The 18,731-nt window shown below is 43.6% G+C and overlaps 2 protein-coding genes across 2 annotated transcripts; both read right to left on the bottom strand.

Moving 5' to 3' along the window:
- Positions 1 to 4,648: 4,648 nt before the first annotated feature.
- Positions 4,649 to 6,731, bottom strand: LOC116256568 (probable E3 ubiquitin-protein ligase RHC2A). The gene has a single exon (XM_031632968.2). It carries the CDS (start codon positions 6,238 to 6,240, stop codon positions 5,065 to 5,067), a length of 1,176 nt encoding a protein of 391 aa, XP_031488828.1. The 5' UTR covers positions 6,241 to 6,731; the 3' UTR covers positions 4,649 to 5,064.
- Positions 6,732 to 8,405: 1,674 nt separating this feature from the next.
- On the bottom strand, positions 8,406 to 11,096 carry LOC116255415 (glycerol-3-phosphate acyltransferase 5-like). Its single transcript, XM_031631216.2, has 2 exons — positions 9,918 to 11,096; positions 8,406 to 9,520 (listed from the first exon to the last, which is right to left on the bottom strand). The coding sequence occupies exons 1-2, from the start codon at positions 10,500 to 10,502 to the stop codon at positions 8,585 to 8,587; spliced, it is 1,521 nt and encodes a 506-aa protein (XP_031487076.1). The 5' UTR covers positions 10,503 to 11,096; the 3' UTR covers positions 8,406 to 8,584.
- Positions 11,097 to 18,731: the final 7,635 nt, after the last annotated feature.

Below are 18,731 nucleotides of genomic sequence, written 5' to 3'. Positions count from 1 at the left end.
AGAATCTCAGTTAATACGGTATTAATGAGCGCGATCATCTTCTCCCCATGTTCATAGAAACGATACAGGGTTTTCTAAAACTATCAAGCTTGCTGGCTCAAGATGTGCGTGTTTGCCGTCAACAAATCATTAAAACTTAGCATTGAACTCTTAAACCTTGTTCCCGGTAAAAATGGGTGACCTATCATCCGGCCAAAGGCCGAAGCCCCTGTTCAATCCATCATTCCCTTAAAGGCCGTTTGGCACCAATTATAAATTATTACTGTTCAGTGAAATTTTGGAGCAAAATCATTGGACAGCAACAATCTGTTATGAGTGTCAAACAACTCCTTAAGATACAAGGTCTGCTGCAATGCTTTGGAGTACAACTCTTAAACCACCTTCTAGTCCTACATTCTAAACCAAGTCATGTAGATGTGAAAAGCATAACTGGGCGATTATTAATTGTCGCTGAAGCTCCAGCAGGGGTTAATTAAACAGATTATTTTAAAAATGTCATGAATTATCATGAACAAAAGGGTGCGCACGAACAACCAATACAAATAAGAAATCAAGTATGGTCATCCGATACTTCTTCTCAATTATTGTGGTTAGTTGCGGATGCAATAAAAAACTCATTCCTGCCTTGCGAACTGCCGAATGTATTTGAGAAATCTAATTGAAAAGACAAAGCACTTGGCGCAGGATAAGGGTGAAGTACCGCCATTTTATGTATAAACATTTAAATTTGGTTTCTTCTAGCCACGAATCATACACAGATATATAACAGTGGCCCCCTGTTCGTCGCTTCTCTGTATCTGATCGTGGTATCGATCAAATAAAATACTGCTACAAAAATTCACGAAAAAGGAAAAGAACTAGCATTTGAACTTTAACTATTCCTGCTTGGCTGCTTCTGACAATATTAATTATTGATCATTCATTAAAGAAAACTATGATTATATTATGAAGCTCATCTTGTCAAACATAGTAAAGAAACGCTTCGTATTTGTGGGTGTTTCATTTACCTTTGTGCGTATGTCAGTCCTCGTTTATCCATTAATCTTCCAAGTCTATCATCTTAATCTGGAGGTTGCGAAGTTTTTATATCCGGGTGCAGCTTTATCCTTCCACTGTGGCCATGTGGATCCCTTTAACTTGCAGAAGACAATACAAACTTGTGGTTGGTAATTTGGTGAGCGGAGATAGAACTCAATTTAACTTTACTTACAAGGATGATGATAAAATAGATAGTTTTTTCATTTTCAGAAATAATTCAAACTGCTGAAATGTAATCTATATGTTCAAAACTTCGGATATACTACGAGAACTGTCAACTTTTATGCGCATCTAGGATTTTGTAAGGACAAAATAATTGAAAATGTAATCAAACGTCGAGATCAGGTAATCAAACCACGCATTCGTCGGGTTAGAATTCGATAAAAAGATACTGCACTTGCGATAAGGAGTGACCGTGACATTCACATTCATTTGATCTGGCCGAAAACACATTTTAGAATAATTGAGTATGGGTTGCTATTCTGGGCCATGGGTTTACAGCTCAAGGTTCCTCCTCCAGCAATGGGATTAAATTAGCAAAGGGTGAAGTGGGCTACGTAACACTAGCTCCTCATTTTACAAGAAAGATCTACCAAAGAGACAATCCAGAATACCGCCGTCCATGTTTAGTTCGATCCATTTTGTTCCACACTCGGACTCATTTGTCCATTCATACGAAGAAAACTGAACCTGCTTCACCATGGAGGTCACGCACACTACAAGAGCAAGCCTCTGTAACACAAATTAAGCATCCGTCAAGATCGGGCCAGACGACCCAACCTAGTTCTTATACGTTGCACCATCGTGTGCGATGCATGTCCATGAAAGGCGAACCAAGTCTGACTGAGCAAATAACCGGAATGAATAGTTGAACATGTCTCTTTTGCAAAATCTTTTCCTTACGCATCTGAAGCAGGTTCACATCCAATTAAAATAAATATGCTAATTGTGCACATAATGACTTCAAGTCCTTACTTTTCTGAAAATTTTGTTTCCCCTTGCACCAGGCATCTGACTAAAAGGGTACGCTGCCCTGAACCGTCAAAACAAGGCAGGCGAAAGAGTACTTTGTGATCATCACGTAGGAGGAGACGGCTGCCTCTCCCGCTGCCCCCAGAAAAAAAATTGCAAAATCATCTGAAGCCTTTCCTGTTAAGATCACTTGAGAATACAAACGAGAGTAAGAACTGCTCGGATCAAAGAGGTTGGACTCAATTTGGATCTGGCTCAGTGATGAGTCGTTTGGAAAATGGAACAGTGTGGGAATGTTCTATGAATTCACTTCAAAAATTAGGGCAGATGGAACACTAGTTTTAGTGTTCAAATGAATCTGCTTCAAGTTTGACTCAAATTCATAAAACAATCACATACTGTTCCAGCTACCTTACGCATTTGGCAGCGGTAACACCCTGTAACTCTTACATGAATCTGCCCTTACATTCCTACTTTGAACCACTACTTTAAAGACAGTGTTGCACCCACCACAGGACCGGCAGGACCGAGTATTGTTTGATGGGCTTATCCATGCAGAGACATGGAAAGTCAGTTATATATATATATATATATATATATATATATATATATATGTAACACCTTTGTCCAATCACTGGTGACTAGCCACTTCATGCATTGCATCCGATGGTGTGCTGTGAGAGGTCAGAGGACTCTTTTGATTCAAACTTTTTTTTTTTTTTGTTGAAACTAAACAAGAGAAATCCAAAGATCCTATATACTTAGATTTAGTTGTGTATCTTACAACTACAAATTTACATGTTTGTCTTCTTTTACTTAAATTTCTGGCTCTGCCTTTTATCCAATCTGCATGTACTACCGACTTCAAGAACGGTGAGATCGTCTACAGACTGAAAACTGAGAAAAACAAGTTGGGAAACCTAACAAGATGCAGAGTCTAAAGGTTTGAGTTCTTCGTTGACTAGCATTTATTACTTGAGTCGCAGTCCACTTTCAGGTTCAGTTCATGCTTGGGTTTCATTTCTAATGCAAACATGCACGCGGAATCTGAATCTGGTTACTAATAAATTCCTTTTCGCTTCATTGAAACCAACTAATCGTACTTAGGTTCCTATGTCTATTGACATTCCTAATGGCTTGAAAGATTAAAAATAAAAGCAAAGACTTTGGGTGCCATGTTCGACGCCTCGAAAATTCGGCCGACCACATGCACACAAGAAAATTTTGCTTCAAAACAGAGAGAGAGAGAGAGAGGATGTGCAGCTGCACGCCAGCAGTTCTACGGCTACATACTGCGAGAAGACAATTCATCTTTTGCACGATCTTTGACCAATGGCCGCAAGAACTCTTTCGCCGGCTTTTTGGCATGCCAGAATTACAAGATGGGCAGAGGAGGGGACGGGGGTTCCTCTCTCTCTCTCTCTTCCGACGGGGACAAAACTCAAAAGCATCGCTGCCTTTGAGCTGCTCTAAAATGACAGTGAATGACTTGACTTGTCCTTGTTGATCAGATGGTTCCTTTTGCGCGAAAATGGTAACATTGGGTAGCGGATACTGATTTAACTCGATTCCCCTCTAGCTTAAGCTCCAAGACTTCGCTGCTACTGTCAGCAGTAGCGGAAATGATCATCCCTGCTTGCCCTGCCATTTATAACTTGCACCGCACTGGTAAGGCAGCAGCCAAGTCGGCGTACGTCTGGGAGAAAAGAGAGCCACCATGAGAAGTCCCAAACGTGAAAAAGGGGCAGACAACTCGACCAGTTTATGGGCCCATTGGACCAGTGGACCTTGGGAAGTTTGATCCGATTGAATTTTCAGGTTGAACCACCAAGGCTTGTAACTTGAGGAAGCCAGCTTCGTTCAGAACTTCAGATTAGATGATGATGCGGCTCGCCAGACCCTGGTCCTCCTTTCATATCTTTTTATACCATGCGGATGTCTGGGGGAGTTTCAGACAGGCCAGTTAAAGCTTTTACTCTCTTAAAGCCACGTATCTACAGATAGGTTCCAACAGTTAGAAGAAGACACAGTAAACAGGTCAATTAATCCACGTGCTGCGTCGTTAGCAATGGTCGCCAGTGGCGACTTACCACGCAAATTTTTTCAACCAACAAGAGAACAGAAAACCACTTTAACCAGTGCTAAGTACAGCCAGCACGTCCGCGGATGACACAGACACCAAATCTTTTCTTCGAGACTGAGGCGGATAAGTGATAACATCTTTCTTTGAAAGGAGGAGAAGAGAGGTAGCTCCTAAAAGTTAAGGTAGCGAGAATGCTGATTAAAATTTTATGGGGTTGAGCGTGTGACAAGGTCTGTCAGTTTTGAGTGTGATTTCATTGTGGAAAAAAAGAACACGAGAAAAAGCGAATATGGAACGAGAAAAAGCGAATATGGAACCAACCAACCCAAGGCAAAAAAGAGTGAGGGGATCTTCCGCGCGCAGGATAAAAGCAAGGGACCACAACCTTATCTCATCTTGGTTCTTTTTGTTGGAATACCGTCATAAAAACAGGTTTACGCATTACAGGAAAATAGCCGCTCGGCGTCATCCAAACAAACCACAAGAAAAAATTCGGGATTCATCGGAGAAAAGATTGACCGAGGGATGGAAGAACCAACAAAAGAGTTGCAGGTATGAAAAGAATTAATGAATAATCACATCATTAGCAGAGGGCATGATACAGAAAAGGGATTGCCAGTTCCAATCATCCAAAGCAGATGCTTAATCACAGTGTCTCTTTCAGGTCACGGGAACAGATGATCAGGATGGACTTTACCTTTTCTTTTTTCTCCATCACGAGATTAGACTCCATCTTTCTTGCATCTCTTTCTTGATTTAGAGAAGCCCCATTGATTTCTCTACTCCGTCACAATTTTGAAGTTCCCAAATTTGTCGTCTGCACCATGGTTGTATATTTACAATCAAGGAAAAAAAGAATATGCATAACAGACATGGCTTTTACAATTATCCCACCAAAAGAAAGGAGCATAATGATCCCTCAAACTTCCTCCAACCACCATCGCCGCCGCCGTCGGCATGAACGGAAGCTCCTAACCCCATCTGGAAACGCCACTACCATATTCGAATGCCCACGCACCATGCTGCCTCGAGGGCCTGGACAATGCCGAACCATGCTGCCTGCTGCGATCCCTCGGAGATTCCAAATTCGACGATCTTGAAGAAGACGATGGGCGGAGCCTGCCGAGGAAGGAAAAGAACCTTCTAAATGCTTGCCCGACACCACCACTCGGCCTTGAGCTGCTGCTTCGAGCAGCAACCCAAGGCGCCCGCCTTGCCGCCGCTCCAGAATTGAGATCGCCGTCCATTTCCGTGTAAACCACCGGAAGCTCGCCTTCCCCTGGACGGCGGCCACCAGAAAACCTGCCGACGGCGAACCCACCACCAGGCAGCCTCCAAATAGTCAACCCGACCGTGTCTTCTTCCTCTGGGGCATCAGTGGCTTGAGGGGCAGTCCTTGGCGCCGGCGGCTGAACGTCGGTAGGAAGCTCGTGGCGGCAGACTGGGCAAGAATTGTGCATTGAGAGCCAAGGAAGGATGCAGTCGGAGTGGTAGATGTGTTTGCACGGCATCTCCCGAGCTTCGGCGTCGAGCTCGAAGGGGTCCTTGCAGACGGCGCAGTGAGAATCGCAACTGATATGGCTCTGGTCGATCTTGATCGTGGGCATCGCCTCCACCGCGCTCTTGGACGCCGGCGGGTTCTCGCAGCGTCCGACCCCATTCACCTCAACCTGGCTCAGCTGCTCAAGGAGCCGATCGAACCCGGATCCCATCAGAAAATCGGACATGCTCGACGGGAGCGGCCTGAGCCCCGATCCGACGCCATCGTCGTAGTATAGCTCGAACCTTCCCCGCTCGAGCGCAGGCAACACCGCCCCGCGACCGGCTTCCCCGGGGGGCCCGCGTAGGACGATTACGGGGTTGAATGGCGACCTCTCCCCGCTGCCCCTGTTCCTCCGGCCGAAGCTCGAACCCTGACCAACGGAAGCGCGCGGAGACGATCGCCCGGGAGAATTGGACCGGCTAGTGGGCCGACCGACAGAAGCAGCCGGGAACCGACGATGGCGGAGCTCGGTCGACCTGCCGGGACTATCAATCTCCTCGACGAACCCTCCATCGCAGTCGGGACAGACGACGCTCTCCCTGGTCCACACCCTCACAAACCGGCTGCATCGGTAGCACCAGTAGGAGGAGCTCAGGGAAGACATCTACGACCCGCACAACACCCTCAGTTCGAGAAAGCCCCCAACCCCAAATGCACCGACTCGACTCTCCCAAGATCCTCCCCCTAAAACGGAAACCCAAAATCACACAACCAAGAAACACGATTTTTGCCTAGCACCCCCCGAAACACGAAACCCCACAGGCGAAGTCACCCCAGGATTCGAGAAAAGGCAGACCAAAAACAAGAGGAGCGCCAAGCTAAAGGAACAATGCAAAGAAAGGGTATGATCCGCACCGTCCGGTGTTATTAGAGAGAGAGGGTGTTAAAGATCCCCCGAACGATCACTTTCCGGCCGGATAATGCCGGAATAAGAGAGTGAAGACCGGCGGGAGGGGGTTGTTATTGAGAGGGGAGAGGAGGAGAGAAAGGGATCGGCTAAAAGAAGGAAAACGCAGCGCAGCGATCCCCTTCACCCTCCCTCTCTCTCTCTCTGGGAATCTTCAACAGCGGCAACCGCGAAGGCGCGTCTGATAGCTCAGCCAAGGGCTAGCGTGTTAAGGACTTCCCGGCGCCAGCGGAGCAGCTGACCTGGCGTCGTCCCATTGGCCAAAGGAGTTAGATTTTTTTTTTTGTCGCGTAGTAACGGAGCCCCACCAGCCTGGTGCCCTGCGGGACCCACGCTTCGGCCCACCTGCTCCAGCCGAGGCGTGGAATGGAATGGGATGGACGACCATGGGGCTTGCTTTGGACTTTTAATTGGTTCCCCATTATCCAAACCCGCCACTTGATGGTCGACACGAATCGGGCATACGGGTGGGTATCACTCTTTTTCAGATCTTGCCTCTACCCTTTGTAGCTGGATCTGGATCCAGGTTTATCGTGATTCGGACAAGTCTTCTTAGCTCATTCTTGGCTGGCAAGGAGGTATTCGTTGTCACTATAGTGACAAAGATTTATTTGCTGTGCAGCGAAAAAACTTGTCCGCTTCCCAAAACTGAAAGGCGTTTGGGTCCAATCATAATTTGGATATATGCATTAGTGTCCGCCTCCCAAAATATGCACGCAAGCAAAATGGAAATCTTAATATAGAGTTGGAGTTCCTCTAAGGTTACCATGTTTGCTCCAATAAGTGATACGTTTATGCTTAGGAACAGATACGGTGGAGATTTCTTTAGATTTCCTTTCTTACCAAACGCATCTACAAGAGGAGATACTGTTACAAGCAGGTAGGAGTTTTTCATTTCACTAGACTTTTGTGCATACAACAAGTTAAGTGCATTTAAAAAATATATATATATCACGTGAAGTTTTTGTATTGCTTCCATTCTCACCATATTGGTGGATGAAAAAAATCATATTAAATTGAACAGAAGCATTGAATAATGAATCCTTACTGCCAATAAAAAAATTAGAGTAAAGTGCTGTACTGTAAACACTGTATTATAACAGGAAGCGTGGCGCATGAGCAGGAGAGCTAGGTCCTAAGTTATCGGTCCCGCCCGCGCATAATTTTTTTGGTCCAACCCACACCTAGCAGTGCACGGCCTTACCCATTTCATATTCCAACGAATAATTAAGTTAATTAAGTAAAGAGGTTGACCAACTAAATCTGGTAATTAATAAATACATGCGGTTCTTATCCCCAAAAAAACTCGTGGATCTATTCCTGTCTTCTGGCCAACGGCCAGAACGGCTGACCAAAATTGCATCAGAAAAATTCGCCGATTCCCAAGGCGTTCGTTTTTATTTGTTTTATTGCGGTCAAAAGCAGACTCAAACATTCAATATGTGGTAACATTTGGGACCTATACTTTCATGAAATACTAAGTATGCATCAGGAATGATCTGTATTTCATGTATCTTTAGTCCATAGATCTGCAGTTCAATCCTACCACCTCCTTTTCTTCTTATTAGAGATCCATGTATACCGGGCTGAGATCTGGTTCTTACAGGAACTCTAACTCTAAAACTGAACTAAGGGACGCGCAAAGAATGCCATATTAAAATCATATATCGTTCTTTTCAAATATCCAAGAAAAGTATGAAAATATGAAGATCATGCCAACTATTTCCAATAGGATAAGCCAAAAGGTGACCTGTCCACGGGACATTACTGTTTAAGACCAGCCTCTACCTCAACCAGGTGAACAATTTATCTCTGGGAAACATTCTTTTGATGCATTGTATATGTGTGTTTGAGTGAAGTCATGCAAATATATTTCACTTCATTTATTCTTTTTCATGCAAAGTAATACAACAAACACCTGGAAACTCCAACAATAAACGGGGCCGAAAGACAACCGTTTGTAAGTTTGAAAAAATCCACCTATCTATATACGGGGAAAAAAAAAAATTATAAATATCTTACACGCAGGGAAAGAGAAAAATCAGTGGAAAGATTTGAGGAGGTGCCGGTGAAGAAGGCCCTCCAGCTTCTTAACGAAGCCGTCCCAGTTGGAGGCATGGGACACGGTGCCGTCGTTGCCGGCCAGCACCTGGTACTTGTCCCGCCGGGTCAGCCTGGTGCACTCGTACCCCATCGCCGACCCCAGTATGCGCTGCACGTAGTTCGCCACCTCCTGCGCGCTCTTCCCTCCCGAGCAAGTGAGCTCCACCGGCAGCTGGTTCAGCAGCGTCACCTCGTACGCCGGTCTCGGGTTCATCATGAAAAATATCGGATCCATTGCCTTGTACCCCCGAGCCGTCGTCGCGTGAAAGAAGCTGACCCGGTAGTTGATGCCCACCGGTACGATACGGTCCGTCAGCTCCGCGAAGAGCGCACTGAACCTCAACAGAAACGGTTCCCGGCACGTCGTCCCTTCCGGGCACACGACCAGGTCCCCCTTCCCCAACTCCAACCTGATCCTTTCCGCGTCGACCTGCCGGTTCCGAGTCAGTCGGACCGTCGGTATCGGAGATAGGATCTCGGAGAGGCGCGAGATCGAGTAGGTGACCGCCGTGAGCCTGCGTTGCAGGGCTACTGACAGGGCGACCGGGTCCATCAGGGTGCGGTGGGTGCACACGAACAGCACGCCCTCGCCTGCCTCGCTGCTCGCCGGCGGCGGAGGGCTCCCCCGGACGGTGAGCTCGCCGCCGAAGATGGGGATGGAGTAGGGGATGAGCCATACGGGCTGCAAGACCCCGGCCAGGAGGCGGACGAAGGCCAGAACCGAGCCTAGAGGAATCCAGATGAGGGTCAAGAGAGCGGTCGCTGGCGTCGGCCGGCGGACCAGTCTGCCGTCGTGGAAAATGACAGGTGGTGGCCGGAAGAGCTGGTCCGAGTGGGTCTCGCCGTCGGCAGTGAATGGCGTGTGGTGCTGCTCCTGCATGTCGATATCGCTCGAGGGTTAAAGCTGGTGAAATGGTCAAGAAAATAGTAATTTTGTTTTTCTGTTGACATCCGCAGTAGCTGTGCATTAATTAGTTTCTTCTTTTTTATAAGTTCAACAGTTTCTTGTCCATCATGTTTCCTGCTGCCCCAACTGTTCTTACCAGTGGATTGGGAAACTCATCATGCATTCCGGACACATGGATCTGTTGCATTATTTCTGAACAGAACGTTTCTCGGGCTGCCCATTATGCCACGTTATGGTCTTTAATGAGGCCATTTCTATTCTATTCTTACGGGCTTGGGGAAAAGATTTCTGGGTAAGAGCGAGAGATGAGCGAGAAGGAAGAAGGTTGAAGAAGCGGAGAGACGAAGGTTGTTGAAAGGCGCACCTTGCATGAAGACAGGAGGGAAGAGATGGAGGGCCCGCGGCCGAGGCCGACGTCCGGCCGGTCCGATTTGAGCGCGCTCTTGACCCGGTCGGCTACCGAGCCTTGCCCAGCTCGGACGACAAAACCGGTGGCCCGACCGAACCGGTTGAAGGCGAGGTCGGGACCGACGACGTCATCGGCGCCCAGGTGCTTGGTGCCGAACCACTCCACCATGATCCTCGGGCAGCTGCTCACCACCACCTTGCGGCCGAACCGGCTGAACACCCGCCACGCCTCCACGTCGAGGTCGTCCATGAAGAACTTGGGCAGGACCGCCCGCGACACCATCTCGATCTCCATCTCCGGCAGTCCCGCCACCGCTACGAAGATGGCCAGCCGGAGTGCGGCGTCGTGGTAGCCGAGCGAGTGGAGGGCGCGGAAGAACGGCCAACATAGCAGAAGGACGGTGAAGCGGACAAGGCCCGACGCCTCGAAGGCGACGAGCATGAAGTAGGAGAAGGTGTCCGCGTCCTTGAGCAGCGTTCCCTCCAGCTCCGACACCACCGACTCCTGCGCTGCATCCTCCAGCGAGAATCGAGACACCATGGCTTAATTCCGCCTCTTCCTCCTCCGCTCACAACAGAGAGAGGGAGAGAGATGCGAATCGACCTTACCTTATATGTGTCAATGGAAGATCAGGAAGAGAGAGGGTGTAGGATGTAGGAGATCTGATTCAGTACGGTGAGGAGCCAGTGGGAGGAGTTATAAGGAGGATGTGGGGACATGAGTATTTGCATGCATTTCTTGACTTGAATCTCTGGGCAGGGAAGGAAACAAACGGCAGTTTAACAATCCCCAACTACCTGAGGAATTTTCCTTAAATTTTTGTTGGCCTGGCTTTGAAAATCTAGACAGAGAGAGAGAGAGAGAGAGGGTGAAGTTGAAGCCAAAGATGATGGAAGCGGAATAAATTGAGGGGGAATGGATGGGCAGATAGTGTGCAGGAAGGGATTTTTTTGTTGGATTACTTAACCTCACCAACCATACATCCAACTCCAATCTCACGGTGTCTTCTCTCTTCTTTCTTTTTTCTCTTCCCTTCCTCACCCAACCACAACAGGCGCTCCTAATTCGGTTCCGCTCTGTCTATTGACGTCTACGTATCTTCTGGAAGAAGTACTTACTGCGCAAGTTATGGTTTTAGGTCAATATCTCATTAGGCTGCAAATGCGTCCACTTTAATTAATCAATTATTCGACTTTGCACTGACCTATCATTCTTCCTTTCGCATCATTACCGTAAGATATATGAACTTATATGCTTCGTTCAGATTTAAACAGGATTAGTTTGTTTCTGTCCTATTCGAAGCAGAATAAATGAAAGCAGATAACAATACATTTTTTAGCGTAAAATGCTTGTCTTTTCTTTTGCTCTCTCTGTCAGATCAGTTGATAACAATGATTTTCCAGCACCAGAGCCAATTGCCAATAATTGGCTCTGAAAAAACCATACGACTTTAATGACCCATATTTGATTACCTTGGATTGTCTTACCAGCGTACAGTATTGGATTCATTTTAGATTTGTTTGCCGCAAACATATCATGCAGTCATGGACGACTAGATATGTGGTCTAACATGCGATGGCTTACAGTTGAATCCCGGACCATGTGGACCACATGATCGATCTCCTAGATTCTGACTTCCAGAACAATCCGATCGAACGAAGAAACTCCCTTCCGACCCTCAGCATGAAACTTTGCGTGCATCAGCAATTCGATCTTACTGCCAGTCTCCATGCTTCGATTCTATAAGAATCAACGTAAATGCTAATTTAATTGTTTGATTATGATAATGAATGAATTGGACTCATTTTCAAACTTCAAAACTCAACAAGGTCAATGGCCATACTTTTGTTGAATTCGAAGGCCTAGCCGCCTTTTTTTTTTTCTGCCTTTTCCCACATCAAGGGTGTGACTATTCAAGTGTTGATTTTGGCAAATGTTCGACTGTTTCCAAGTAATCCATGGATCGACTTTTCCACAAAAGAGAGAAGAAACCGCATCTTTATGGCTACGTTTTTATGAGCAGGCGCGTGTATGTAGCTGAGAATATCCCGTAGTTGCATATTTAAGTGAAACTACTACATATTAAACCTATGTCTATGGCCATGATTTTCTTCATAAAGTAGTTACCCAACCAGGTAAATGTGATTTTTCATGATTAAAAGTCAATTATAATCATCTTGAAGGATAATTTTGATACTGCACACCAGAATCAACCACCGTCGAGATTCATCAAGAGGATAGAGATAGTTCAGGAAACAGAAAGAAACAATAACTCATGGATATAACATGTCAACGTCCGAACGGATTCAACAACTCGAAAAGACGATTGTCAATGCAATACGTGTTACCACGTTCAAAGACTTTCTGTGTTTCAAATACGCGTCGATCGGCCTCTCTGAACTTCATTTACTGCGTCCGATGCAGGTGGTACCATAAAGAGCACATGCCAACACGATTCAAGACGAAAGTGCACCATGAAAACACAGAAACTAGTTCATCCAAGAATACTATGAGTCACAAGTCGACTTTTTACATTATCGTGTCACCTCTGTCTGCAGCATGACCATGCCACCATAAAGTTCATCTTGCACACATTTATGTGAACCAAGAGCAGTGTTCCACCAACAAGATATCAATTGGTGCACTACCCATGAGTAGAATTATTGTCAGAAGCAGAGTAGGGGCGGCCGTATGGAAGAATTAGTGAACCATAAATGAAGCAACTGTATGTGAACAATAAATAGATGAAGTGGAAATGCCCCCGGTAAGAATCATGATCAACTAGTTGTTTCATTTTCTCTCGGTAAAATTTCATTCGACCGGCCGGAGTTACCGGAAAAATGTGAGAAAAGAAAGATCGGTGCCGGGTCCATCTCAATTTGCCCCATTTAACATGCCTAGGCGGGGATTGATTGGGATGCTTTGACAGGAATGTTAAAACGGCACAGTCAAAAACGTCTTTCCTAAAATAGACTATCAGTTGTATTCGACTGTCTTGTCTCACCGGCCCAATGAGATGAGATTACAAAAAAAATTAAATGCAAGCATTTAATCACAACATCGATTAATCAATATCTCATCTATGTGGCATTTGTTTACAGTATTGTGCTAAATCAAGACAGAGGTTGTCAATTTTATATTCGGACACTTTGATAAAGCCAAATGCACCTTAAGAACAATAATTGAGACAGGACTTGGTTCTTTTATTGAAGTATTATTGTTAGACAGCTGTGGGCCATAAGGAACCAAACTTGCATAATAAGTTCATCAATGATAAGTACTTTAGCGTTTTACCTTTTCACTTAGGCCTCCTGGTCGTATCCAGATTATAGTAGAGCCTGACATCCAGAGAAGGACTCGGGTGTTGAATTCTTGACTTTTCACTTACTTAATAAAAAGAGGACATCCTCTATAAAGATAACAATTTAAAAAAGGTAGTGAAAAAGTTAGAAGTACAAAAAAGTTTTTTTTTTTTTTTGAAAAATCCCAAATATCCCAACTTCCCCCTTCTTTTCTTCCAGTTCATATCTTTAATGACAGTTTTCAGTTCATTTTTGTATATGTGTTTCATTTCAAAATTTTAATGTTTTTGCGGCCTATTGACAATCGACGCTGTATATCAGTTGAATCAGCTGTCGCCAAATTGGCATGCAGAGGTTAGCGTGCTAGGAATTGACCCTAAGATCAAGTAAGTATCAGACCCCACCTTGAAAAGCTCAAATGAGAATAAAAAAAGTGCCGAGAGAAGACGATGGCAGCATCCCCAAACGCGCTATCGCTTTATCCCTCCAAGAAAATACTCAACTTGCAGAAATTTGCTTGCGTGAAATAAAATAGTGAAGAGGTAACTGAGAAAGGGTATCAAGAATATTCATTACTTTCGCTCGGCATGCTCCAACCTAGCAGCCGCATCTCGAAGATATCGGCATTGATACAAGTCTTCAATCTTTAGCTGGAAGCTGCGACTTGCCTTGGCTAATGAGCAAGCCAAATCCATTTCAGTCGGCAACGTTCTTTGTAATTTCCAAAGACCTTAGTTGTTTTTTCACGTGATCCCGCGGAATAATGGCATACGAAAACGATGAATAGTTGAGCAGAAATAATGCAGTCTTCAACCTAACACCTTCTGCGGCAGATATGGCTTTGATACTGTAATAGTTATATGCTTTATTTTGAAATGAAAGACAATATAAAATCCATATGGAGCTAGTTGTTTTTATCAATTGCCAATGTGTCCGATTGACATGTAGACGTACATTAGAAAAACATTTTACTCGATCGAAATCTCCAAACTCAATGAGGCAATCAAATGAAAAGAATCGCTTGTGGGCAACAGCTTCCATCTTGAGATGACGATGGATCGCCGGAATTCCGAAGGCCCATCCCTGTAATTGAGCCCCTCCAGCTCCTCCTTTGATAGGGTCGGCGCCGATTGTTTTGCTTACGTTAATTACGTGACTTTGGTTTTCAACCACCTCCCTGGTATTCTGCTGCTGATCCACTCCGGCCGGCTATACTCTTCCAACTCAATACCAACTGGACGTGAAATTGCACCGGCGGTTCCATGTCGATGTCACCTACATTGGATCTCCTCGGTCTGTATCAATCAATATCATGTTGTGCACCGGCTCTGTACCGAAACATTAATGAAGGCTGTGGCTCATGGCATTTGGTCGACCCTCTTACTAAAGCAACGTAATTGACAAATCTATATTTATTGCCTTAGACCTGTTAAGAAAATTATCTTTCAAAATGCAGACCGACTTCATATGGCAACGCCGATTCACCAATCCAACTCCAAAGGCGTTCGATTCTCTTAGAATTAATGGAATTTTAGAATCATTGTTCTCATTTTGTGAAAATGAGAATTGAGTTATCAAACAAAGAATTTTGATTCTAGAATTATAGACTCGTTTCAAAATCAACATTTTGAAATTATGATCGCGTCCTAAAGGGTGTAATTATGATTCAGAATTCTGGAAATTCTTTTATCTCACTTTGAGGTACAAGGCATGAAAGCTTCAAATTTTGAATTCTAGAATTTGAATTCCCTTTTTCATCAAACAAGTCATTTTTTAATTCTAGAATCAAAATGTCTAGTATATTTTGCTTTCGCGTAGGGAGATATGGCTTAGAAATTAAGTATGTCATGCCACTTGCTTGATACCAAACCAGAGAATTACATTCTTAATTAGTTAAAAAGAAAATGGGGAGGCCTCTTTTATATATATATATATATATATATATATGCAAATGGGCAATCTAGCTAAGAATGGAAGATTAAAAAAACTGATTGTTGAAATTTAAATGTATTCACGACCAGCTGTCCTAATAAATCTAAAGCAAGCAGTGCATTAATTGTCGTGAAGATATCTCTACTTTATTATATCGTGTTACTTAGTTTGGAGCTATTCCGTTCCACGCATGGGTATGCGGAAGAGCATGTTAAATGAACATGAAATTCAGTCATTCTTGCTATATAAGCCAAACTTTTGGCTAAAACAAGTGCCACTCGTGTCTCAGTGAGGGTGAGGAGCCCAATAATCATAGCTTGAAGTGTGAACAACTCTCATTGCCTTTTTCTTTTTTTTTTAAATGATTAGAAATCTATTGATGGCTCTGAAGTTCACATAAATGCTTGGAATTAAAAAATCTGTTCATCTACAATAGCTTCCGATCTTCAACCGGAGGCTACCACAGATTTCAAAACCATGGATTTGTGATCAGACCTTTCCCCCTTCCGACCATAATTACTACAAGGTAACATATATTTGAGATCCCCAATTAAAATGCAATTGAACCCATATCACCTAAGTTTTGTCAAGACCATGTTATCAAGTTAAGCAAGGAAAATAGTTTGCTCTTTGGGGTGCTATAAGGAAAACAATTAGAAAACCCAGGGGCAGAGGGGAGGGGCCTACTAGGCCATAACCCCACCCCCAACAAATTTAAAAAAAAAAAAACATTGAAAAAATAAAAAAAAAATTAGTTGTGTCGTCTATTGTTTAAATTCGGATTCAGTTTTGTCTCATCCGTATCCAGAGGTTGAATTGTTTGGCGCGTTCCTGAAAAAAATCCTGCTTCCGCCAGCTCTTGAGTAAACCCCATCATGAGCACTACTGTCTACCACAGGTATGGGAAAGCATACCGCAGGTATGGACAAACATAACTTAGCACACATGTTCTCTCACCCCTCCAGCACCTCCTCGTCAACATAGCTAGTCAGAGGTTAAAGACTTGTCATCAGTTCAATCCCCTTGAACATTAGGCATCCACGAGCAAGAGGCCTGCCTGTATGCAATCACGGCTAACCTCTCCCTTTACCATTAGTGAACATTTTATAACCGGCCGGTCGACTAACATGAAAAGATGGTCACAGCATGGCCGATACTGCTGGTGGTATATGAATCTAGCCGCCCGACAGGTTGAGTTGCCGCAATAAAGTAAAGGCGGTGCCTTCCTTTCTCTCTTTTTTTAGGCTTTTTGTCAACGATATAACCAGTGCTCTGCGGAATCCATGGTCGCGATCGTAGGCACGCAACTTGAATTGGGCAGCGAAGTTTTCCTCCTCAATCCTAGATATCTTGTTGCCATGTTTTCTTTTTTTTTTTTAATGAAATTAACATATATGATTATGATCCTTTTGTTTGATAAAGTAATCAAAATCATGTTTTCAGTTGATGAATCGAGTTTCATATACTCAAGAGTCATGTGCTTGAGCATCTTCTCCGCACAAATTTTCATTTACAAAAAATAAAAGTTTCTAAACGCATTTTTTTATGCTTTCCGATTTATAAAGTCATTTGAAGACTAAATGGTTTCGTGTGATTTAGTGGCAAACATGGCTTTGACATAGTATTACTATTGCAAATCATTTTGTTCATAATCATTTTTTAAAATAAAAATGCGGACTTTCAACCCATTGGGTTCTGCTACGCTCTCCCTCATTGATTTTGACACTCTTCTCTTCTTTTTTATACTTTTAAAGGAAAGTGATTCAAAAGTTCCTATTTGTTCGTTAAACTATAAGTAAATCCCATCCAATGAACTATTTGAGCCAAAACCACAAACCACAAGAAAAGGCAAACCATTCAATGACAATATATATATATATATATATATGCACTGAATGGAGGAGATAACACAGTCCTTCTTTCCGGATGCCATGGAAGATAACACAGTCCTTCTTTCCCATCATCCCAGAAGCGTGCTTCAGAAAACACGAAAGAAGGACGCTACGCTTTGGGGGCATCCTGAGAAGCAACCGTTTTCGTATGAAATACACAGCTCTTCCTAGGGAAGATTGCTTCGCCCCTCTTTTTCTCCGTCGCTGGCCGGTATGATGCATCCAATCAACCGATACTCATATCAGCTAATATGGATCGGATTTTCATTTTTCTATTCAAAAATTAATGTAGGAAGCACAAGGACTTTGTTCTAGACCCATACGGGCCCAATATTACTCCAGTGATTCGCTGATACCATACGTGTAAAAAGTAAAAATTTTGTAAATGTATGTAGACACTCGATCTGCTCTCCCGACCATTAGTAGATTCAAATCAGTGGCAGCAAAGAGCTACCAGCAAGTTTTCATTTGCTAATTACCAGTTCCAAAAGCTTGCGATTGTGTGAGCACAAAATCAAGAGCATTGAATAAGCAGATGGCCGGCCGGCGGCAATGGTAGGCCGGTTTCTGGCTCTTTTAGCTAATTGAACTCTCCATATGAAAGTTTGATCACATGACGGCTCACATTTGCTAAGTTTTTTTTTTTTTCAGAACCGCTGACAACCAGGCAACGGTGCGCTTTATTCCTAGCTAGCGATCACTAATCACAGTGGACACTTTTTATCATTTATGCTCCACCAATCTGATAGTGGCAAGACGCAACTGCCATGCACCTAGTTGATGAGAAAGACGGGAAAAATTGGTAGGAGGGGTATTTATTTAGAAATACCCATATCTGGAGCACATTTATACGCATATATTTAAAGAAGCTTGAGTAAAAATCCAAAACAAATGCAACAAAAAAAAAAAATCCCCATATCTGAATCGACTTTAGCTCCAAACCCCTTGGAGTTATCCACATGGCATAATGACATGTACATGATTATTTTTCTATGCTTGGCGCCCATCTTTGGTCTAACCGAAGCACCATATTGCCAAGGTTAAGTTTCCATTTTGGCTCCAGTGATTATAATATTAATGGGTTTTTTGGAACATAACAAAATGTTACTAATATACTTCAAAATTAGAGCAGATTCATAATGTTAAAGTGTCCTACGAATTTGTTTCAATTTTTTAACCAAACTTCTTCAGACAGTAAAAAAAAAAAGTGTTACTATTGTCAAACAAAAGACTCATCAAACCAAATATAATGAATGAAAAACAAAAATTGTCATCACCAAAATTGGTTCCTTTATACATTTGTTATAAAATTTTTAAATTGTTCTCATGTGTACTCTATCATGGAAATTTGAAATCGGTTGACACATAGTTGGCAAGCCTTTGACTCAGACTCAAGTCCACTGAAGAGGTCAAAGAGTTGACTCGGCGAGTGGACTGGATTAAGTTATAAACTTTTACAGTGCATTTTTTTTCTACAAAATAGATGAAAAATGTAAGTCTCTTGGGACTTGATGCTTAATTTTTTTCATCAATTAAAATTAGATAGTATGTAGTACGGCCTGTTTGTTATGGAGGGGTGCTGATTCACAAATTGTCATATTTAAATGGACACTTACATATATAACAAAGTAAATATTAAACGA

Source organism: Nymphaea colorata, chromosome 6 (assembly GCF_008831285.2).
Source record: "Nymphaea colorata isolate Beijing-Zhang1983 chromosome 6, ASM883128v2, whole genome shotgun sequence".
NCBI classification, from domain to species: domain Eukaryota; kingdom Viridiplantae; phylum Streptophyta; class Magnoliopsida; order Nymphaeales; family Nymphaeaceae; genus Nymphaea; species Nymphaea colorata.
This window is presented reverse-complemented; position numbering and strand designations above follow the sequence as displayed.

Coding starts and splice junctions, on each gene's coding strand:
- LOC116256568 (XM_031632968.2), bottom strand. CDS start 6,240: ATGTCTTCCCTGAGCTCCTCCTACTGGTGCTACCGATGCAGCCGGTTT.
- LOC116255415 (XM_031631216.2), bottom strand. CDS start 10,502: ATGGTGTCTCGATTCTCGCTGGAGGATGCAGCGCAGGAGTCGGTGGTG. Junction 9,521..9,917: donor CCCTCCTGTCTTCATGCAAG/GTGCGCCTTTCA, acceptor ATCGACATGCAG/GAGCAGCACCACACGCCATT.